The 19,872-nt window shown below is 36.6% G+C and overlaps 2 protein-coding genes across 2 annotated transcripts; both read left to right on the forward strand.

Annotated features, from left to right (window-relative positions):
* The first annotated feature begins 839 nt into the window (after nucleotides 1-839).
* On the forward strand, nucleotides 840-4,625 carry LOC125595099 (sulfate transporter 2.1-like). The gene is made up of 10 exons (XM_048771040.1): nucleotides 840-1,338; nucleotides 1,423-1,471; nucleotides 1,599-2,047; nucleotides 2,300-2,530; nucleotides 2,608-2,734; nucleotides 3,077-3,363; nucleotides 3,478-3,671; nucleotides 3,759-3,850; nucleotides 4,040-4,116; nucleotides 4,212-4,625. Exons 1-10 carry the CDS (start codon nucleotides 946-948, stop codon nucleotides 4,341-4,343), a joined length of 2,031 nt encoding a protein of 676 aa, XP_048626997.1. The 5' UTR covers nucleotides 840-945; the 3' UTR covers nucleotides 4,344-4,625.
* An 11,021-nt stretch (nucleotides 4,626-15,646) lies between these two features.
* LOC106427077 (sulfate transporter 2.1-like) lies at nucleotides 15,647-19,031 on the forward strand. Its single transcript, XM_048771039.1, has 10 exons — nucleotides 15,647-15,869; nucleotides 15,900-16,261; nucleotides 16,346-16,394; nucleotides 16,522-16,970; nucleotides 17,219-17,449; nucleotides 17,527-17,653; nucleotides 17,996-18,282; nucleotides 18,398-18,591; nucleotides 18,677-18,768; nucleotides 18,958-19,031. The coding sequence occupies exons 1-10, from the start codon at nucleotides 15,839-15,841 to the stop codon at nucleotides 19,029-19,031; spliced, it is 1,896 nt and encodes a 631-aa protein (XP_048626996.1). The 5' UTR covers nucleotides 15,647-15,838.
* Nucleotides 19,032-19,872: the final 841 nt, after the last annotated feature.

The raw sequence follows: 19,872 nt of genomic DNA on the forward strand, positions 1-19,872 counted from the left end.
TTTGCTTAGTGCTAAAGAGTGGACTAGCCCAAAAGCGTACGACACCGTCTAACCCGAGTTTCAAATTACAAATTTATAATTTCGCCAAAAAAGAAAAACATTAAATACGTGTGCAAGAAATATTTCGAGGGATTTGATTTTGGTCTAATTTGGACCCATGAAGTTCGATGCACACATATAGTGTCTTCTCCACTTGGTCCGACCAAGACAAAGACAGAGACATATCATCCATTGGCTATGGCATAACCACTTCACTTTTAAAACCCATCGCACGTTCCATCATTGGCGTATCCAAAAGTCCAATGAATAATGTCAATTTCTAAACCATTTCAAGTATTAAAACATTAAGCAATTTTTGATCAAATTTATTTATTAACCTCATATAATATGTTTCACCTATGGATCACATAAAACGTGTAGATAAGAGAAGCTGTGTTTGAGGCTCCAGTTCATTTTTACCTACCACGATAGTCCCAAAGAACCCAAAAAATGATAAAATAAGTACGTGTTTGGAATTGTTGAGTTAGACAGTTCTGGGAATGGGTTTGAGAAGCTTTGTGTTTATAATTTTGCTTGACACTATCTAAAGCTAATATTTTAGATATCCTGAAATTGGAAACGTTTGGAACGAATAACTAGTACCTCTGGCACACAACACGAATAACCCATGATATTTCATTTCATGTACAGGAAAAGTATTTTGTACAACCTTCTTTCAGTATCATATATTTAAACTTTAACAAGTTTTTTTTTTCAGAAAATAAATCACTTTTGTGCTTCCAGTTTAATTAACAAATAAATAGGCACCATGAGATTCCACTAACTATTGTGTATATAAACATTAGAGAATCGGTCAATTCACTTCAGCATCCTCACACTTTGAATGCTCAACCAAACTTCACTTCATAGGTAAACTTCTTTGCAACCACATAAATTGAGAAGAAGATGAAAGAAAGAGATTCAGAGAGTTTTGAATCTCTCTCTCAAGTTCTCCCAAACACTTCAAATCCTGCACATATGATCCAAATGGCCATGGCAAACTCAGGTTCATCTGCAGCCGCACCTCCACGTCAAGACCAACATGACCGGTCAAAGTGGCTGCTCGACTGTCCTGAACCACCTAGCCCGTGGCATGAGCTTAAAAGCCAAGTCAAAGAATCTTTCCTAACCAAAGCCAAAAGGTTCAAGTCTCTTCAAAAACAGCCTCTCCCTAAACGAATCCTCTCTATCCTCCAAGCCGTTTTCCCAATCTTTGGTTGGTGCAGAAACTATAAACTCATCATGTTCAAGAACGATCTCATGGCTGGTCTAACCCTAGCTAGCCTTTGCATTCCCCAGGTATCTATTTTATAAAAACTAAAGAATGATGATCTGTTTGGAGATCTAAGTAATTTCTTTGATTTTTGTTTTCTTTTTGTTCAGAGCATTGGCTATGCAACTCTTGCAAAGCTTGATCCTCAATATGGCCTATGTAAGTTTATATTATGTATAAAAGTCATGTGTCTTTTATTGCTTGATAAAAAAAATGTGTTTGATACAGTCGAAATTCTAAATGTGTCTTGAACTAGACTTATATATGGAGCGTTACACATTTACAGATTCGAGCGTGGTGCCACCGTTGATATACGCATTGATGGGAACATCAAGAGAGGTAGCAATCGGACCAGTGGCTGTGGTATCTCTCCTTTTATCCTCAATGTTGCAGGAACTAATCGATCCAGAAACAGATCCCTTAGGCTACACGAAACTCGTTTTGACAACAACTTTCTTCGCTGGAATCTTCCAAGCTTCTTTCGGAATATTCAGATTGGGGTTTCTCGTGGATTTTCTGTCGCACGCAGCCATAGTAGGGTTCATGGGTGGTGCAGCCATTGTAATAGGACTCCAACAGCTTAAAGGTTTGCTTGGTATCACTAACTTCACCACAAACACTGACATTGTTTCTGTTCTTCGAACTGTCTGGAGATCTTGTCATCAACAATGGAGTCCTCATACTTTCATCCTCGGATGTTCTTTCCTCAGTTTTATCCTTATCGCTCGTTTCATCGTAAGTAAAATTTAAAGTTGCTTTGGTTAATAAATCTAGCTAGCACTAATTCTTAACTTTTGGTTCGATTCAATCTGAGTCTACCATATGAAGGTTCACGTGCTTTCGTTCCAGACCAATTAGCAATAAATATATAATGACATACTATGCTAAAATATTGTTTTTCTTCACGTTTAAAAATATACATATGTATAGGGTACTAAAAGTGTTAGATAATAAAATGAATTTAACAATGGAATATATGTATATTAGGGGAAAAAGAACAAAAAGCTGTTTTGGCTACCGGCAATAGCTCCGTTGATCTCCGTCGTAGTTTCAACGTTAATGGTGTTTCTCACTAAAGCCGACGAGCATGGCGTGAAGACAGTGAGGCATATCAAAGGAGGTCTTAATCCCATATCAATTAACGATCTTGAGTTTAATACTCCTCATCTTGGACATATCGCTAAAATCGGATTAATCGTTGCTGTTGTCGCTTTAACCGTGAGTCATTAACGTTTGACTATTAATTACTTATTTTCTATTATTGTTTTGATTAATTAATTACACATTTTTATCAGGAGGCCATTGCGGTGGGAAGGTCGTTCGCGGGAATAAAAGGGTATAGACTCGATGGAAACAAAGAAATGGTGGCCATTGGATTTATGAATGTTCTTGGTTCCTTAACATCTTGTTATGCTGCTACTGGTAATTTAACAAAATCTGCATTTCTTTAAATATGGAGATATATCAGTATCCTACTATATATACGATTGACATAACACATAAAAGTCATTTTGGTGGATGAATACAATTTGCTTACGTATTATTTTGTGAACTTCCTAGCTAGATCTTACTATTAAATAACAATAAGAAAAATAATTTCAAAACTTAAATGACCATCGCAGTGAGAATTTATTTTAATTAAATATAAACATCGATACATGTAAATGTAACTATATTCTTCTATATACGTAAATTACGTGTTCTGGCGACCTAAATTTGGCAAAATCGTCATCTTATTTTTTTCCTACAACAATTTTGCTTTAGGTTCTTTCTCTCGGACGGCGGTGAACTTCGCTGCCGGGTGTGAGACGGCGATGTCGAACATTGTAATGGCGGTTACAGTTTTTGTAGCACTCGAGTGCTTAACGAGGCTTCTCTACTATACTCCAATCGCGATCCTCGCCTCCATAATCCTTTCAGCACTTCCGGGATTAATCGACATTAATGAAGCTATTCACATTTGGAAAATTGATAAATTGGACTTTCTTGCTCTCATTGGAGCTTTCTTTGGCGTTTTATTCGGCTCTGTCGAGATCGGACTCCTCGTTGCGGTACGGATAAACATCGTCTAAAAAATATACACAAATATTAAGTCATAAAGTTATAACAATACCTTTGATGTTTTTTATTATAAAGATCGAGTTTAATTGATTGTATCTTTGTAGGTGGTTATTTCGTTTGCCAAGATCATACTCATATCGATTCGACCAGGGATTGAAACGCTCGGAAGAATTCCTGGGACCGACATTTTTGCAGATACTGATCAGTATCCTATGTCGGTTAAGACTCCCAGAGTGTTGATTTGTCGTGTCAAATCTGCATTGTTGTGCTTTGCTAATGCTAGTTCCATCGAGGAAAGGTATTGATGCACATAGGTTGAGCCCATATTGACTGATTACAAAGTTATAATTTATTTTACATATATTTAGCATCTACGTTCCTATAGGATAATGAGATGGATAAACGAGGAAGAAGAAGATGAAAACACAATGAGCAACGATGAGAGAAAGATCCTTTTTGTAGTCCTTGATATGTCAAGTAAGTGGACTTGCATAAAATAATGCAAAACTATATACAATATAATTTTTTCTTTTAAAAATGATCGTAGGTTCAATTCTCTTCTTTTACTAACTTCAACTGTTTTCTATATGATTGTTAGTATTATAAGAAAAAAATAATTTTTATTTATTTTGTTTTATAACATTCCTCCTTTTTCTTAATTAACAGATTTAATGAACGTTGATACATCGGGAATTACGGCATTGGTGGAGCTCCATAATAATCTAATCCAAATTGGTATTGAGGTAAATCACATATTCTTACAAAGTTATAATCGTCCCCTGATCTATAGAACAAAATTAACGATAGAATAAATATCGTTTTGGATATTGATTTGCAGCTCGTGATCGTTAACCCTAAATGGCATGTATTCCACAAGCTGAATCAAGCAAAGTTCGTCAGCAAAATCGGCGGCAGAGTCTATTTGACAATCAGAGAAGCTCTCGATGCTTGCTTTGGACTGAAAGTTTGAGAAAAATAATATAATCAACATGCGTGTTTTACGGATTGTTGCATGCGAGTTTAGTAATTTAAAATGCGACGTGTGCATGATGATGAATAATTATTAAGTACGTATGTGCTATGTAGAGTGCCTTGGTACGTAAGCTCGATCGTGATAAATAAAGTCATGCAATCTGTAGTGTGCCGATCGATGGGTGTGTAACTATATTCGGTAACAATGTATAAATATAGATGTCGCTGGATAAATATTGTGTTTGTAATGTATTAATGTTAACGCGCTTGTTAAAGATGATCTAATTTTCCATCTGCAAAGTCGCTTATTAGCAGTATACTAGTATTCCATCACTAATTTTCAACGATGTTGCGTATAAAAACTACAAAGTATAAACCGATTTGGAGAGAAAAACACGTGTGTCTAAGTTCAATGTATCTTAATCCAAGGAGCAAAGGTATATGGTGAATCAGTTTCCAGACTCTTAATCATTTTTTTAGTAATAAATATGTGTTAAGAATTTTATTTAAAAGCCTGTAAATTTTTGTCTTCCAATGCAAATATCTTATTTAAGGGTTCTTATAAAAAATTTTAAACATTGTTTTATTTAAGATAAAATGTATTTATTATATAAAACATATTAAAGGATAACATTGTAAACATAGATTTTAAAATAAAAACATAAAAACAAAGATTAGTAAAAAAATCAAGAATAATTTGAAAGAAACATCTGAACCCAATTGGTGTCTTCATCACGTCCAAATTTAATAATTCCATAAACGTATATAGCCTTCTTCACGATTTCTTTCGATATAAACTCGTTTCGATACTTTGGTGTTGTGAATAAAATTTTATACATACAACTTCATATAGACACAAGCAATTTGATTCTTAAGTCTGTGACAAATCTTTACAAGTCGAGTAGTTTGATTAAGGGTTTTAATAAATAAGCTTATTTGTTTACCATTTGTAGTTTTATGGACGACTAAAGTTAGTGATCCCTGGTCCTCAGGGAAGGAGGCAAGTAAACATGTTTTGTCTACTCTTGCAGAAACTGAATATCACATTCAGACAAGGATCTGCTCGGCTTTAGGTTCACAGCAAGGGTCAACATATTAGGATCGGACGAGGACATGAACCATAAAGCCGCAGGCAGCTACAACGATCTGGCCTGATTGATTGGCAATAGTATCTGAAAGAAGAACAGAGCAATCCAACTGATATTCATTCACATATATACATACTTGGGTCCAGTTTCTGACCTATTTACAAATTCTTGATTATTATCTATACACTATCTTTTACAACCACAAAGAATCAAAGAACCAACTAGCTCCTATAAGTTAGAGACTTCGGTTTTGTATAGTCTTCGATTCAGTGGAAGGAACTGTCCGAGACAGGAATATGTTACCCTTTGAATCTTTCCTGCTGTACCTCTCCACCTCATTTCTCATCACTATGAGGCAGATGAGGAACTATATCTCTGTCATGTGTGATCCTGAAGGTATTAGGCACAAGCAAATGTCATGACTTGAACGTTTTCTTCTCTTCATTACATGCAAGCTTACATCTCAACACAAGTCAATTAACAACTTCAAAGGAACCAAAATTGCAGGCCTAACCGTTGAATTGTGGTAAGTGTTGATACTGGATTTCGTACTAAATCCATCCCGCTAAAAGAATTAGAATACCGGTTAGCATTAACTCGAGTTGAGTTTAAACCAGCCCAGAGAGACGTAATATCGGCCCATAGAGCCCGCACGAGTCAAAATGAGATCTTTGGCTTGGATCAAAGACTAAGTCTAAAAGATCCCCCATATCTCGGAAGGTAGCTCATAACTTGAATAATGGAGAAAGAAGTCAAAGCTAAATATGAGGAACACGTGTAACAAACTCACCAAACTTAGAAGATTCAACACCCTCCTATAAAAGAGGAACGAGATGGCTTTTGCAGGGGGGGCTGGAGCACTTTACTTTCCACAAAAGAAATAAACAGAATCATGAACATTGACACTAAAAATACAAGGAAGAAGACACGTGCTTTCTTGATTATCATCCCACTTCTCCAACATAAATCGAACCAACAACGGGACAAGGAACGGGATCAACAACGTATTGTTGCTTGCTTTACGGATCAATTACAGCCATGTATTTGATCAGACTAAAATCCTTCTTATCTCACGAGACCTCAACAAGAAGACGAGAGCTCTTCATATGATGTCTGATCTAACGAGATCATATGTAACCGATCCGAGTTCTTATAGATTCATCATCCGTTCGCAAACGATACAAGACCGATAAAATCGACATCTCACCCGAGATGACAATAACCGAACTACGTTCAGACTTGATCCCTTGACGGGTACGTAGGCAGCTCGATCCCGAGTTCAGTCACGATCCTTTTTCTCTTCCGAGATCTCGATGTTGTTTGACACGAAGAACAAAGTTCATTTTCAACGAATCGAACCTAATTCTATCATTGTGTTCTGAGGATATTGTCCCCCACGAAGTTCTTTCTTCCCTAGTTTTATATCTCAAACACTATCAAATACTTAGTGTAGATTTTAGGATCTACAGTAAGCACTATAGAAGCCATGGTGAACCTGAAAATGTAGGACCATTATTCATAAATCACAACATGACGCTGCTACTTTAACATTAACGCTATAACATTAACGCTGCTACTTTCTGGAATTACCAAAACATCAATTCATTCAAATCTATAACCAAAGCCTCAGGTGCTCCAACGCCAAACAAAGACGCACGAATCACCAAACCCTTACTACATCTTCTTTTCTTCTCTGCACAACAAAAACCACCCAATTACACAAAATTGAACAGATTCTTACATTATAAAAAAGGAATCAACTTTGTGAAAACAAGTGACATGAATCACTAAAATCCATAGAAATCACAAAAGCAGGACTCACACAACCATCATAAGTCTAAACTTCAAACACAAATTAAGGACTAGCTAATCCAAGTACTCATAAAACAAAAGGGATAGATATGTGACAATAAAACGCAATGGAGAGAATGATTACTCGTAGGTGGTGGTGGTGGTGGGAAGAGGGGTAATGAGAACCTTTCATCTTGGCATCCACGCCGGTGATCTCGCAGCAGTCACATCTCAAACCGGACGGCGTCGTCTGGAACTCCGGGCAAGTCGATGATTTGCTTCGTCGAAGAGAGCCACCGACGATTTGCTTCGTCGTCGAGGAGAGCAACAAACGGTTTTCTTTGTGACTTGAAACTGTTTTTTTTTTTCTCTCAACGCGAAGCGTGTTTCTAAGAGGCGTATCTTGTGTCCCTTAATTAAGATACATTGCTTAAGTTAATTGTTATTTTTTTTAAGTCTTAAATACTTTAAAAATCAACTTAAGATCCCCGATAATGATGGCCTTGGTTTAGTGGATGAGACTTTATAGGGTATGATACTATGATGTCACTTGGAAAAGTCAAGAGAGAGAAGCTCAATACTGGGAGGGTTAATGGTGTTTCTCAATTAAAATAGTCTATTCCACCTTTTGAGATCTAATTATTAGAGTTAATGGGGACTACTGTTTTATACACGATCTTCTCCTGATTCCTCACCGATTATACTATATGCGTCTAGGTTCACTGAATTAATCTTATTAAGTTTGAAAGTAAAGTTGATTTGCTAAGGCTTATGTTTACACGTCCCTGCCTATGTAAAACTAGTAAAAGTGTTAACTATATGATTCGAATCGCTAATAAACAATTCTAAAAAACAGAAACTACTAACAAACACTTCAAATTCCGCAATGTACAATTTTCTACTGTGGGGATGTCACATTTTCTTAATATAGGTTATGATGCATTTAATATTGTTTCATAAAGATAGCGGAATTGAATTGACTTCATAATATATCAACGAGTTCTGACTTTTGACTACGACCCTAAAAACAAAAACAATAATAAGTTGAAGATAGTAGTTTTAGTAGTCCAATGAGTTGGGTTCATGGGTGTTATGGACTCCAAAGCCCATGTTATTGCGTGAAACCATTTAGTGGACTAGAGGGATGCGAACTAATGGGCATCTAGTCCGAAACTAAAACTAACCACAACAGCCCTATAATTAGTAGATTTGAGCAATTTTGTCATTTTTAGTTTTTACGTTTTAGAGGGCTTTGAGAGTCAGTACAGATTCTTTCTCTCCCAAGGGATCTACGTCGGATGTCACGTCATTAATTCGGTCGACGTCGTGCCGACACTTGTTCCGCTCTACAAAACGCAGCACGTCATTTATTTAGTCACCGTACTGGTTTATTTTCGTTTTTGGCCCGTTGAACAAAAGTGGGCTTTGGTACGTCCTCTGTTCAAGGCCCTGGGAACACGACGACATACGGCGCTAACCCTAGATTCATCCTTCGTTGCTCTGAGTTCGAGTTCGATTTCGGCGGCGATGATGGCGATCAATTGTTCTCTATCTTCCCGTAACGGATAGCGACTTTATTCACATTAATGTCGACAACCACTAAGAGCCGTTCAATGAGTCATTTCCATGTCCGAAGTCTATAATCTCCGCTATAAATAGGTTAGTATTCCCCTTGGAGATCTTGCTTTCTTCCTCTCTCTCTGCTACTCATCTCTCTCAATGGCCAACTCTAGGGTGTTTTTTTTCTGATTCGAAGTCCGGGAGGTGTTCATCGGTTGTGGAGGCTAGGCTGCTGAGATACTGGGAGGCTGATCCAGTATTTGAAGTACGCTGATCCATCGTTTCAATTTGCAGGCTATGCTTATCCAAAGGTCAATCAACGTGTACCGTTTTAACACCTTCAATGAAGGCTCGGTTTATGAGTAAGTGTTTTTGATATCGCCAGAAGCAATCCGAACTTCAAGTTTGGTGATGCGCCTGTCTCTATTAGGTTCACGGAACATACCGTCTTCGTTGGGCTTGCGGAAACGAGAGACCCGATCCCATGGAAAGGTTTTGGTTTTTCAATTACAACCACCTCATGTTATTTGCCAAGACAACACTAGTTTTCCAGGTTTGAATTGTTTACCATACTTTACAACGGCTCCATATAATGATTATAAATTTCACCGCCAAGTAGCCTTAATAGTTGTTTGGTTAGCAGACTTCGTTGGTGATGTCAGGGGCATTAAAACGATTTACAACGAAGAGATCCAGAGTACTCTACGTCTCATGACAATCACAAGGAGGTAGATGACAACTTTGCATGTTTTTTAACTACCCCGTTACACACATTTGCGACTTGCACGTTTGTTCAAGGATGAAAAACATGGTTTTTGGCCTCTGCAGGCACTTGACTGTCTACCTGAGTGTATTTGACGGGATTGCTGTGCAGAAGGACAACTAAAGGCGCTACTCTGATGTAGAACTAAAGATGGTTGTTGCAACAAATATATTTGGAGGTAAGAACGAACTCTCTGTTAAACTTTGTACACTAAGGTCTTGGGGTTAACTTGTGGTCGTGTTAAATACATTAGTGAACAAGTTTTTATAAAAGGTCTACCATAATTTTGAGGAAGCTGCTGATTCACGCTAAGTTGCTATATCTTGACGCCTGACCACATTTAAAATCGGCACAATCATCAGACTCATAACCTCTTTGATTGCAAGCAGGCTGTTCATCAACGCTTCTTCTGGTACTCATTCAGATCCATAGAACTTTCAGGTCAGAGATAAAGACAGAGAGACACCATTGGCTGGCCGAGTATCATGAGTGGAAAAAAGAGAGGCTCAACAGATACCAATGAAGTAAGGTAACTGAATAAGACATGAATGTTCTTATTTTTGGTTTACTGATTTCAGGAACTTATGATCTTGATTCCTGGAACTAGATAGTTTCTTTTGTATTCTTGCAAACCGATATTGTAATATATTCTAGAGAACCACATCTAATGCACCCCGAATCAGCAGCAGAAACAAATCAAGAAGGTTTGCCTTATGGGTTTGCGATTAAACGAGATGGGCTTGAAGTATATTGCAAATGTGTTTATGAACATATTTCAGCCCAAAGAAAGAAAGGAACAACAAGAAATTATAAGTGATGGTCATATAATATATCAATCTGACGGTAATTCAGAGACCGTCGATCATGTAGAAGCACGAGACCAGCCGAAGAGTTTTAGGACTACAATCCTTCAATTTCGGTCAAGTCAAGACATTTATGATTTTGGTCAATTCAAAGTCTTTGATCAAGTCTTCCTAGTCTTTATAAGTTGCCAATTTCTATGTTTGGCTAGTCTTTTTGTATGCGTTGCCTATTATATAAAGACCATTTGATCAATGAAATAAAATAAGATTTAAGTGATTATTTTTGGAACCTTGAGATGGATTCTCACTTCTCGTTTTTTGGTGTGGTTAGCTCCAAGTAACACCTCTTTCCCGTTGGACTTGTGCGTTATATCAAGCAACGGATCGAGACTGCTTCTTTGTTGGACCGGTGCGTCGCATCCGGCAACAAATTGGCTTCGGGAATATCAGCAGCCTTCCGCATCTGCTGTGCGACCCTTCGATCCACCATTTCTTCCTTTGTTGGACTTGTGCGTCATATCAAACAACAATCGAAGCTCGGTAGTATCAAGAGACTCTCCGCCCCTCTTGTGTCACCATTCAATCCACCAGTTCTCTCTTTTGGCGAGTTCATATCCCTTAAGTCCGATTGAGTGATCTTTCCCTAATCTAGGACGTATCAAGTGGTATCAGAGCCACTCAACCGGTACTTGTGTGTTCATTTTTCTCATCTTTCCATCTTCTTCATCCATCTTCTACCATTCATCTTCTTTTTTTTTAAAAAAATATATATATATATTCTACGGAAAGCCAAGAGATCATCCCATCTGAAGCTAAAGAAAGACAGATTTGAGGGCAAATCTTTTTAAAGGAGGAGGGAATGATGCACCCCGAATCAGCAGCAGAAACAAATCAAGAAGATTTGGCTTATGGGTTTGCGATTAAACGAGATGGGCTTGAAGTATATTGCAAATGTGTTTATGAACAAGTTTCAGCCCAAAGAAAGAAAGGACCAACAAGAAATTATAAGTGATGGTCATATAATATATCAATTTGACGGTAATTCAGAGACCGTCGATCATGTGGAAGCACGAGACCAGCCGAAGAGTTTTACGACTACAATCCTTCAATTTCGGTCAAGTCAAGACATTTATGATTTTGGTCAATTCAAAGTCTTTGGTCAAGTCTTCCTAGTTTTTATAAGTTGCCAATTTCTATGTTTGGCTAGTCTTTTTGTATGCCTTGCCTATTATATAAAGGCCATTTGATCAATGAAATAAAATAAGATTTAAGTGATTATTTTTGGAACCTTGAGATGGATTCTCACTTCTCGTTTCTTGGTGTGGTTAGCTCCAAGTAACACTTCTTTCCCGTTGGACTTGTGCGTTATATCAAGCAACGGATCGAGACTGCTTATTTGTTGGACCGGTGTGTCGCATCCGGCAACAAATTGGCTTCGGGAATATTAGCAGCCTTCCGCATCTGCTGTGCGACCCTTCGATCCATCATTTCTTCCTTTGTTGGACTTGTGCGTCATATCAAACAACAATCGAAGCTCGGTAGTATCAAGAGACTCTCCGCCCCTCTTGTGTCACCATTCAATCCACCAGTTCTCCCTTTTGGCGAGTTCATATCCCTTAAGTCCGATTGAGTGATATTTCCCTAATTTAGGGTGTATCAACATCGTTACATGCTCATTAAAATATATATACAAACAGACAGACGAGAAAGAAAGTGCTTCAAATCATAGTCTTCACCAAAACTTGGGATTAAAACTAAAGTGGCTGATGGAATTTAAGAGAAAACAGAGTAATGAGACACACCAAATATAACACTCAAATGATTTCTTTGGACACAAGTAACTGGTATGTGTTGGGAAATTTTAGTGATGTTTGATCCTTCGATGTAAAAACAAAAAGATGCACATTTAACTCTGGTGGTGGTGGATCATGAACAACTTTTCCCTTTGTAAACAATGTCTGGATTCGGCGATAAGGACGTGAACTCGGTAGAAATCTTCTATGACAATCAAACCAACACGTCTTTCTTCCATGTTTCAACTGATATGCATCAGTACTATCCTGACAATGTGGACACGATAACTTTCCATGTGTTGTCCATCCAGACAACATTCCATATGCGGGAAAATCACTGATAGTCCACATAAGTACTGCATGCATCTTGAAGTTCTGTCTGCATAAATGTCAAATGTTTCTACACCATTTGCCCATAACTCTTGCAACTCATAAATCAGCGGCTGTAAGAAAACATCAAGAGATCGTTTGGGATGTTCTGGACCAGGAACAAGTATGTTGAGAAATAGAAACTCTCGTTTCATGCACAAAGAGGGGGGCAAATTGTAAGGTGTGAAAATTACTGGCCATAATGAATATTGCCTTCCATGTTTTCCAAATGGGTTGAAACCATCAGTACATAATCCGAGGTAGACGTTTCTGCTCTCTGATGCAAATTCCTCATAAATTGATTGAAAGTGCTTCCATGCTTTTGCATCTGAGGGATGCACAATTTCTCCTTCACTTGAGTGCTCTTTAGCCATCTCATAGCACTTGCTGTGCGTTCCGATTGATATAACCTTTTAAGCCTATCAGCTAATGGCAAATACCACATACGTTTATATGGAACCTTAGCTCTTCCACTAGTGACCTTAAATCGGGGTTTACCACAAATTTACATGCCAAGTAGTTCGCATCGGCTTTCCAGTAAATCATACAGTTGTCGATGCAAGCGTCTATCATTTGAAATGGCAAACCTAGACCCGAAACAAGTTTATCGACCTCGTCGTAAGAAGATGGACACATATTATCTTCGGGGAGATAATCTTTCACAAAATCAGCAATTGCATCTACACAGTCTTCTGCCAAATTAAAATCTGATTTTATGGTCATCATCCTAGTTGCAGCCGATAAAGGAGAATGATTTTTTTTACAACCCTCATATATTGGATGCTTAGCTGCATCCAACATATCAAAAAATCTCCTTGCTTCTAAATTTGGTTCCTCAACTCTCTCTCCGTTTTCTATAAATGAAGAGATGTTTTCACGAAATGCATCGTTTACCATTTGCATTGTATCACTAGATTCAACTACCATTCTAGGTTCCTCAAAATTAACCGGCACATATTCACTAGTACTAGGCATATTTCCGGTATCAACTTCCCCATGAAAATACCATATTTTATAATTATGTGTAAATCCGTATTGATACAAATGATTCCATACTCTTTCAATAGGAATGAATTTACTATTATCGCAACGAATACAAGGACAAAACGTCTTACCTTCTCTCAAAGTAATCTCTTGATTTCCGGCAAAACGCATGAACTCGTTAAGCCCTTCCGCAAACTCTTTTGAAATTTGCCCATTTGAATCCCATTGATCGTACATCCATCTACGAAAATTAAAAATATGTGAAGACATTTTAAGTGCTGTTTTCTTAACTTTGTATCTGTCTGTAGATTGCAAATGAATCAATTGCCTTATATAGATGATATATGACTAACGGCTAGTTTGCAAACTAAATGAAAAATCAGATTTTTGATCATTTTCCGACCACTGTCCCAACGGTTGGGAACAACTAAACTTTTTAAAATGCCTGACCACTTTCTGATTAGTTTCTGACCAAAATTCTGACGATCATAAAGTGGTCAAAATTCAGTCACAAATTACTGACCATTTTTTAACCAGTTTTTTTGGTCAGTAATTGCCGACCACTTTTTGTCCATTTATTTAGATCGTCATTAAATGATCAGTTTATGGTCGGAAACAGTTTTGACCAACTTAAGTGGTCAGAAAATTGGTTAGAATTCACTATGTTTTGTTGTAGTGTACATTTTGATTTCAAAACTTTTCTGTACCTAATAAAGTAAGAATGCTAGTGTGAAAAATAAGTTATGGGTTCAAAATGCTACGGCTATGGAAATCTACAATTCGTCATGCGTAGATTTCGCATATGATAAACATTTACACATGCAATTTGCATTACTAATCATATAGACGTGCATATACTAGTTATTTTGGGCCTGAAACATATTAAAACTGAACAAATATTCAAAGGATACAGCTAATATATTGATTTGGCCTACTCTAATTTGCTCGATAAATAGTTTAGCGGTTATACTTTAACGTAGAGTTTAAGTTAATTACATTTGAGGGAGTTTTTAAACAAATAACTAAATTTGCTAGAGTGTAAGTAGATATATAGCCTAGCGGATTGGGGGAAGAAACGCAATTGCTCTAGAGGCATCTTTTTTAAAGAACACGTACACACATTTCTTAAAATATATGGTGAAATGATCGCATGTTGTTTTGAGAATGTCACGAGATAACAAATGCGAGTGGTGTATGATAAGATTTGTTTCCTTCTTATGTGAATCTTCGTTTCTCCTATTCACAAAGTAGATAGCTCATTACAAAGTTCGGATTAAAAACTTATAGAATCACGCTCTACAGGCTACATCCCTATTAGACATGATACAAACGACTTAGGGTCCACAAATTACAATTGTTTTTTTGATAAGCCATGATCTGGTCGGCACCGGAATTAATTTGCTTAGTGCTAAAGAGTGGACTAGCCCAAAAGCGTACGACACCGTCTAACCCGAGTTTCAAATTACAAATTTATAATTTCGCCAAAAAAGAAAAACATTAAATACGTGTGCAAGAAATATTTCGAGGGATTTGATTTTGGTCTAATTTGGACCCATGAAGTTCGATGCACACATATAGTGTCTTCTCCACTTGGTCCGACCAAGACAAAGACAGAGACATATCATCCATTGGCTATGGCATAACCACTTCACTTTTAAAACCCATCGCACGTTCCATCATTGGCGTATCCAAAAGTCCAATGAATAATGTCAATTTCTAAACCATTTCAAGTATTAAAACATTAAGCAATTTTTGATCAAATTTATTTATTAACCTCATATAATATGTTTCACCTATGGATCACATAAAACGTGTAGATAAGAGAAGCTGTGTTTGAGGCTCCAGTTCATTTTTACCTACCACGATAGTCCCAAAGAACCCAAAAAATGATAAAATAAGTACGTGTTTGGAATTGTTGAGTTAGACAGTTCTGGGAATGGGTTTGAGAAGCTTTGTGTTTATAATTTTGCTTGACACTATCTAAAGCTAATATTTTAGATATCCTGAAATTGGAAACGTTTGGAACGAATAACTAGTACCTCTGGCACACAACACGAATAACCCATGATATTTCATTTCATGTACAGGAAAAGTATTTTGTACAACCTTCTTTCAGTATCATATATTTAAACTTTAACAAGTTTTTTTTTTCAGAAAATAAATCACTTTTGTGCTTCCAGTTTAATTAACAAATAAATAGGCACCATGAGATTCCACTAACTATTGTGTATATAAACATTAGAGAATCGGTCAATTCACTTCAGCATCCTCACACTTTGAATGCTCAACCAAACTTCACTTCATAGGTAAACTTCTTTGCAACCACATAAATTGAGAAGAAGATGAAAGAAAGAGATTCAGAGAGTTTTGAATCTCTATTTAGCAAAAAAAAGAGTTTTGAATCTCTCTCTCAAGTTCTCCCAAACACTTCAAATCCTGCACATATGATCCAAATGGCCATGGCAAACTCAGGTTCATCTGCAGCCGCACCTCCACGTCAAGACCAACATGACCGGTCAAAGTGGCTGCTCGACTGTCCTGAACCACCTAGCCCGTGGCATGAGCTTAAAAGCCAAGTCAAAGAATCTTTCCTAACCAAAGCCAAAAGGTTCAAGTCTCTTCAAAAACAGCCTCTCCCTAAACGAATCCTCTCTATCCTCCAAGCCGTTTTCCCAATCTTTGGTTGGTGCAGAAACTATAAACTCATCATGTTCAAGAACGATCTCATGGCTGGTCTAACCCTAGCTAGCCTTTGCATTCCCCAGGTATCTATTTTATAAAAACTAAAGAATGATGATCTGTTTGGAGATCTAAGTAATTTCTTTGATTTTTGTTTTCTTTTTGTTCAGAGCATTGGCTATGCAACTCTTGCAAAGCTTGATCCTCAATATGGCCTATGTAAGTTTATATTATGTATAAAAGTCATGTGTCTTTTATTGCTTGATAAAAAAAATGTGTTTGATACAGTCGAAATTCTAAATGTGTCTTGAACTAGACTTATATATGGAGCGTTACACATTTACAGATTCGAGCGTGGTGCCACCGTTGATATACGCATTGATGGGAACATCAAGAGAGGTAGCAATCGGACCAGTGGCTGTGGTATCTCTCCTTTTATCCTCAATGTTGCAGGAACTAATCGATCCAGAAACAGATCCCTTAGGCTACACGAAACTCGTTTTGACAACAACTTTCTTCGCTGGAATCTTCCAAGCTTCTTTCGGAATATTCAGATTGGGGTTTCTCGTGGATTTTCTGTCGCACGCAGCCATAGTAGGGTTCATGGGTGGTGCAGCCATTGTAATAGGACTCCAACAGCTTAAAGGTTTGCTTGGTATCACTAACTTCACCACAAACACTGACATTGTTTCTGTTCTTCGAACTGTCTGGAGATCTTGTCATCAACAATGGAGTCCTCATACTTTCATCCTCGGATGTTCTTTCCTCAGTTTTATCCTTATCGCTCGTTTCATCGTAAGTAAAATTTAAAGTTGCTTTGGTTAATAAATCTAACACTAATTCTTAACTTTTGGTTCGATTCAATCTGAGTCTACCATATGAAGGTTCACGTGCTTTCGTTCCAGACCAATTAGCAATAAATATATAATGACATACTATGCTAAAATATTGTTTTTCTTCACGTTTAAAAATATACATATGTATAGGGTACTAAAAGTGTTAGATAATAAAATGAATTTAACAATGGAATATATGTATATTAGGGGAAAAAGAACAAAAAGCTGTTTTGGCTACCGGCAATAGCTCCGTTGATCTCCGTCGTAGTTTCAACGTTAATGGTGTTTCTCACTAAAGCCGACGAGCATGGCGTGAAGACAGTGAGGCATATCAAAGGAGGTCTTAATCCCATATCAATTAACGATCTTGAGTTTAATACTCCTCATCTTGGACATATCGCTAAAATCGGATTAATCGTTGCTGTTGTCGCTTTAACCGTGAGTCATTAACGTTTGACTATTAATTACTTATTTTCTATTATTGTTTTGATTAATTAATTACACATTTTTATCAGGAGGCCATTGCGGTGGGAAGGTCGTTCGCGGGAATAAAAGGGTATAGACTCGATGGAAACAAAGAAATGGTGGCCATTGGATTTATGAATGTTCTTGGTTCCTTAACATCTTGTTATGCTGCTACTGGTAATTTAACAAAATCTGCATTTCTTTAAATATGGAGATATATCAGTATCCTACTATATATACGATTGACATAACACATAAAAGTCATTTTGGTGGATGAATACAATTTGCTTACGTATTATTTTGTGAACTTCCTAGCTAGATCTTACTATTAAATAACAATAAGAAAAATAATTTCAAAACTTAAATGACCATCGCAGTGAGAATTTATTTTAATTAAATATAAACATCGATACATGTAAATGTAACTATATTCTTCTATATACGTAAATTACGTGTTCTGGCGACCTAAATTTGGCAAAATCGTCATCTTATTTTTTTCCTACAACAATTTTGCTTTAGGTTCTTTCTCTCGGACGGCGGTGAACTTCGCTGCCGGGTGTGAGACGGCGATGTCGAACATTGTAATGGCGGTTACAGTTTTTGTAGCACTCGAGTGCTTAACGAGGCTTCTCTACTATACTCCAATCGCGATCCTCGCCTCCATAATCCTTTCAGCACTTCCGGGATTAATCGACATTAATGAAGCTATTCACATTTGGAAAATTGATAAATTGGACTTTCTTGCTCTCATTGGAGCTTTCTTTGGCGTTTTATTCGGCTCTGTCGAGATCGGACTCCTCGTTGCGGTACGGATAAACATCGTCTAAAAAAATATACACAAATATTAAGTCATAAAGTTATAACAATACCTTTGATGTTTTTTATTATAAAGATCGAGTTTAATTGATTGTATCTTTGTAGGTGGTTATTTCGTTTGCCAAGATCATACTCATATCGATTCGACCAGGGATTGAAACGCTCGGAAGAATTCCTGGGACCGACATTTTTGCAGATACTGATCAGTATCCTATGTCGGTTAAGACTCCCAGAGTGTTGATTTGTCGTGTCAAATCTGCATTGTTGTGCTTTGCTAATGCTAGTTCCATCGAGGAAAGGTATTGATGCACATAGGTTGAGCCCATATTGACTGATTACAAAGTTATAATTTATTTTATATATTTAGCATCTACGTTCCTATAGGATAATGAGATGGATAAACGAGGAAGAAGAAGATGAAAACACAATGAGCAACGATGAGAGAAAGATCCTTTTTGTAGTCCTTGATATGTCAAGTAAGTGGACTTGCATAAAATAATGCAAAACTATATACAATATAATTTTTTCTTTTTAAAATGATCGTAGGTTCAATTCTCTTCTTTTACTAACTTCAACTGTTTTCTATATGATTGTTAGTATTATAAGAAAAAAATAATTTTTATTTATTTTGTTTTATAACATTCCTCCTTTTTCTTAATTAACAGATTTAATGAACGTTGATACATCGGGAATTACGGCATTGGTGGAGCTCCATAATAATCTATCCAAATTGTATTGAGGTAAATCACATATTCTTACAAAGTTATAATCGTCCCCGATCTATAGAACAAAATTAACGATAGAATAAATATCGTTTTGATATTGATTTGCAGCTCGTGATCGTTAACCCTAATGGCATGTATTCCACAAGCTGAATCAAGCAAAGTTCGTCAGCAAATCGGCGGCAGAGTCTATTTGACAATCAGAGAAGCTTCGATGCTTGCTTTGGACTGAAAGTTGAGAAAATAATATAATCAACATGCGTGTTTTACGGATCATGCGAGTTTAGTAATTTAAAATGCACGTGTGCATGATGATGATAATTATAAGTACGTATGTGCTATGTAAGTGCCTTGGTACGTCGAATGATTAAATAATGTATATGATATAATTTGTAAAATATTAATCTATAAAATAATTATGGAATCATAATCTTATGATATAAAATCGTAGCAAAATCTTATCGAAAATGTAATTAGAATAGAATATGAATTTGTATTGTATGACATTGAATAATGTTGTATTAATTAGTATTAACAACTGATTTAATGATGATAATAATATATAGCGCTAGTATTGTAATATGATGATATATAATTATCGATGATTAATTATGCAATCATATTATAATGATGTAAAGTATGAGATAATCAATATAATGTAATAATATGTGTATAATTTATTATAATATAATATTATTATTCATGTAGTATTAAATATTTATGTTAAATAGATGTTGTAATGTAATGTATAATGAACGCGCTTGTTAAAGATGATCTAATTTTCCATCTGCAAAGTCGCTTATTAGCAGTATACTAGTATTCCATCACTAATTTTCAACGATGTTGCGTATAAAAACT

This window comes from Brassica napus (assembly GCF_020379485.1).
Source record: "Brassica napus cultivar Da-Ae chromosome C9 unlocalized genomic scaffold, Da-Ae chrC09_Random_40, whole genome shotgun sequence".
NCBI classification, from domain to species: domain Eukaryota; kingdom Viridiplantae; phylum Streptophyta; class Magnoliopsida; order Brassicales; family Brassicaceae; genus Brassica; species Brassica napus.

Coding starts and splice junctions, on each gene's coding strand:
- LOC125595099 (XM_048771040.1), top strand. CDS start 946: ATGAAAGAAAGAGATTCAGAGAGTTTTGAATCTCTCTCTCAAGTTCTC. Junction 3,364..3,477: donor AGATCGGACTCCTCGTTGCG/GTACGGATAAAC, acceptor GTATCTTTGTAG/GTGGTTATTTCGTTTGCCAA. Junction 3,851..4,039: donor TGTAGTCCTTGATATGTCAA/GTAAGTGGACTT, acceptor CTTAATTAACAG/ATTTAATGAACGTTGATACA.
- LOC106427077 (XM_048771039.1), top strand. CDS start 15,839: ATGAAAGAAAGAGATTCAGAGAGTTTTGAAT. Junction 15,870..15,899: donor AGATTCAGAGAGTTTTGAAT/CTCTATTTAGCA, acceptor AGAGTTTTGAAT/CTCTCTCTCAAGTTCTCCCA. Junction 16,395..16,521: donor TGATCCTCAATATGGCCTAT/GTAAGTTTATAT, acceptor ACACATTTACAG/ATTCGAGCGTGGTGCCACCG.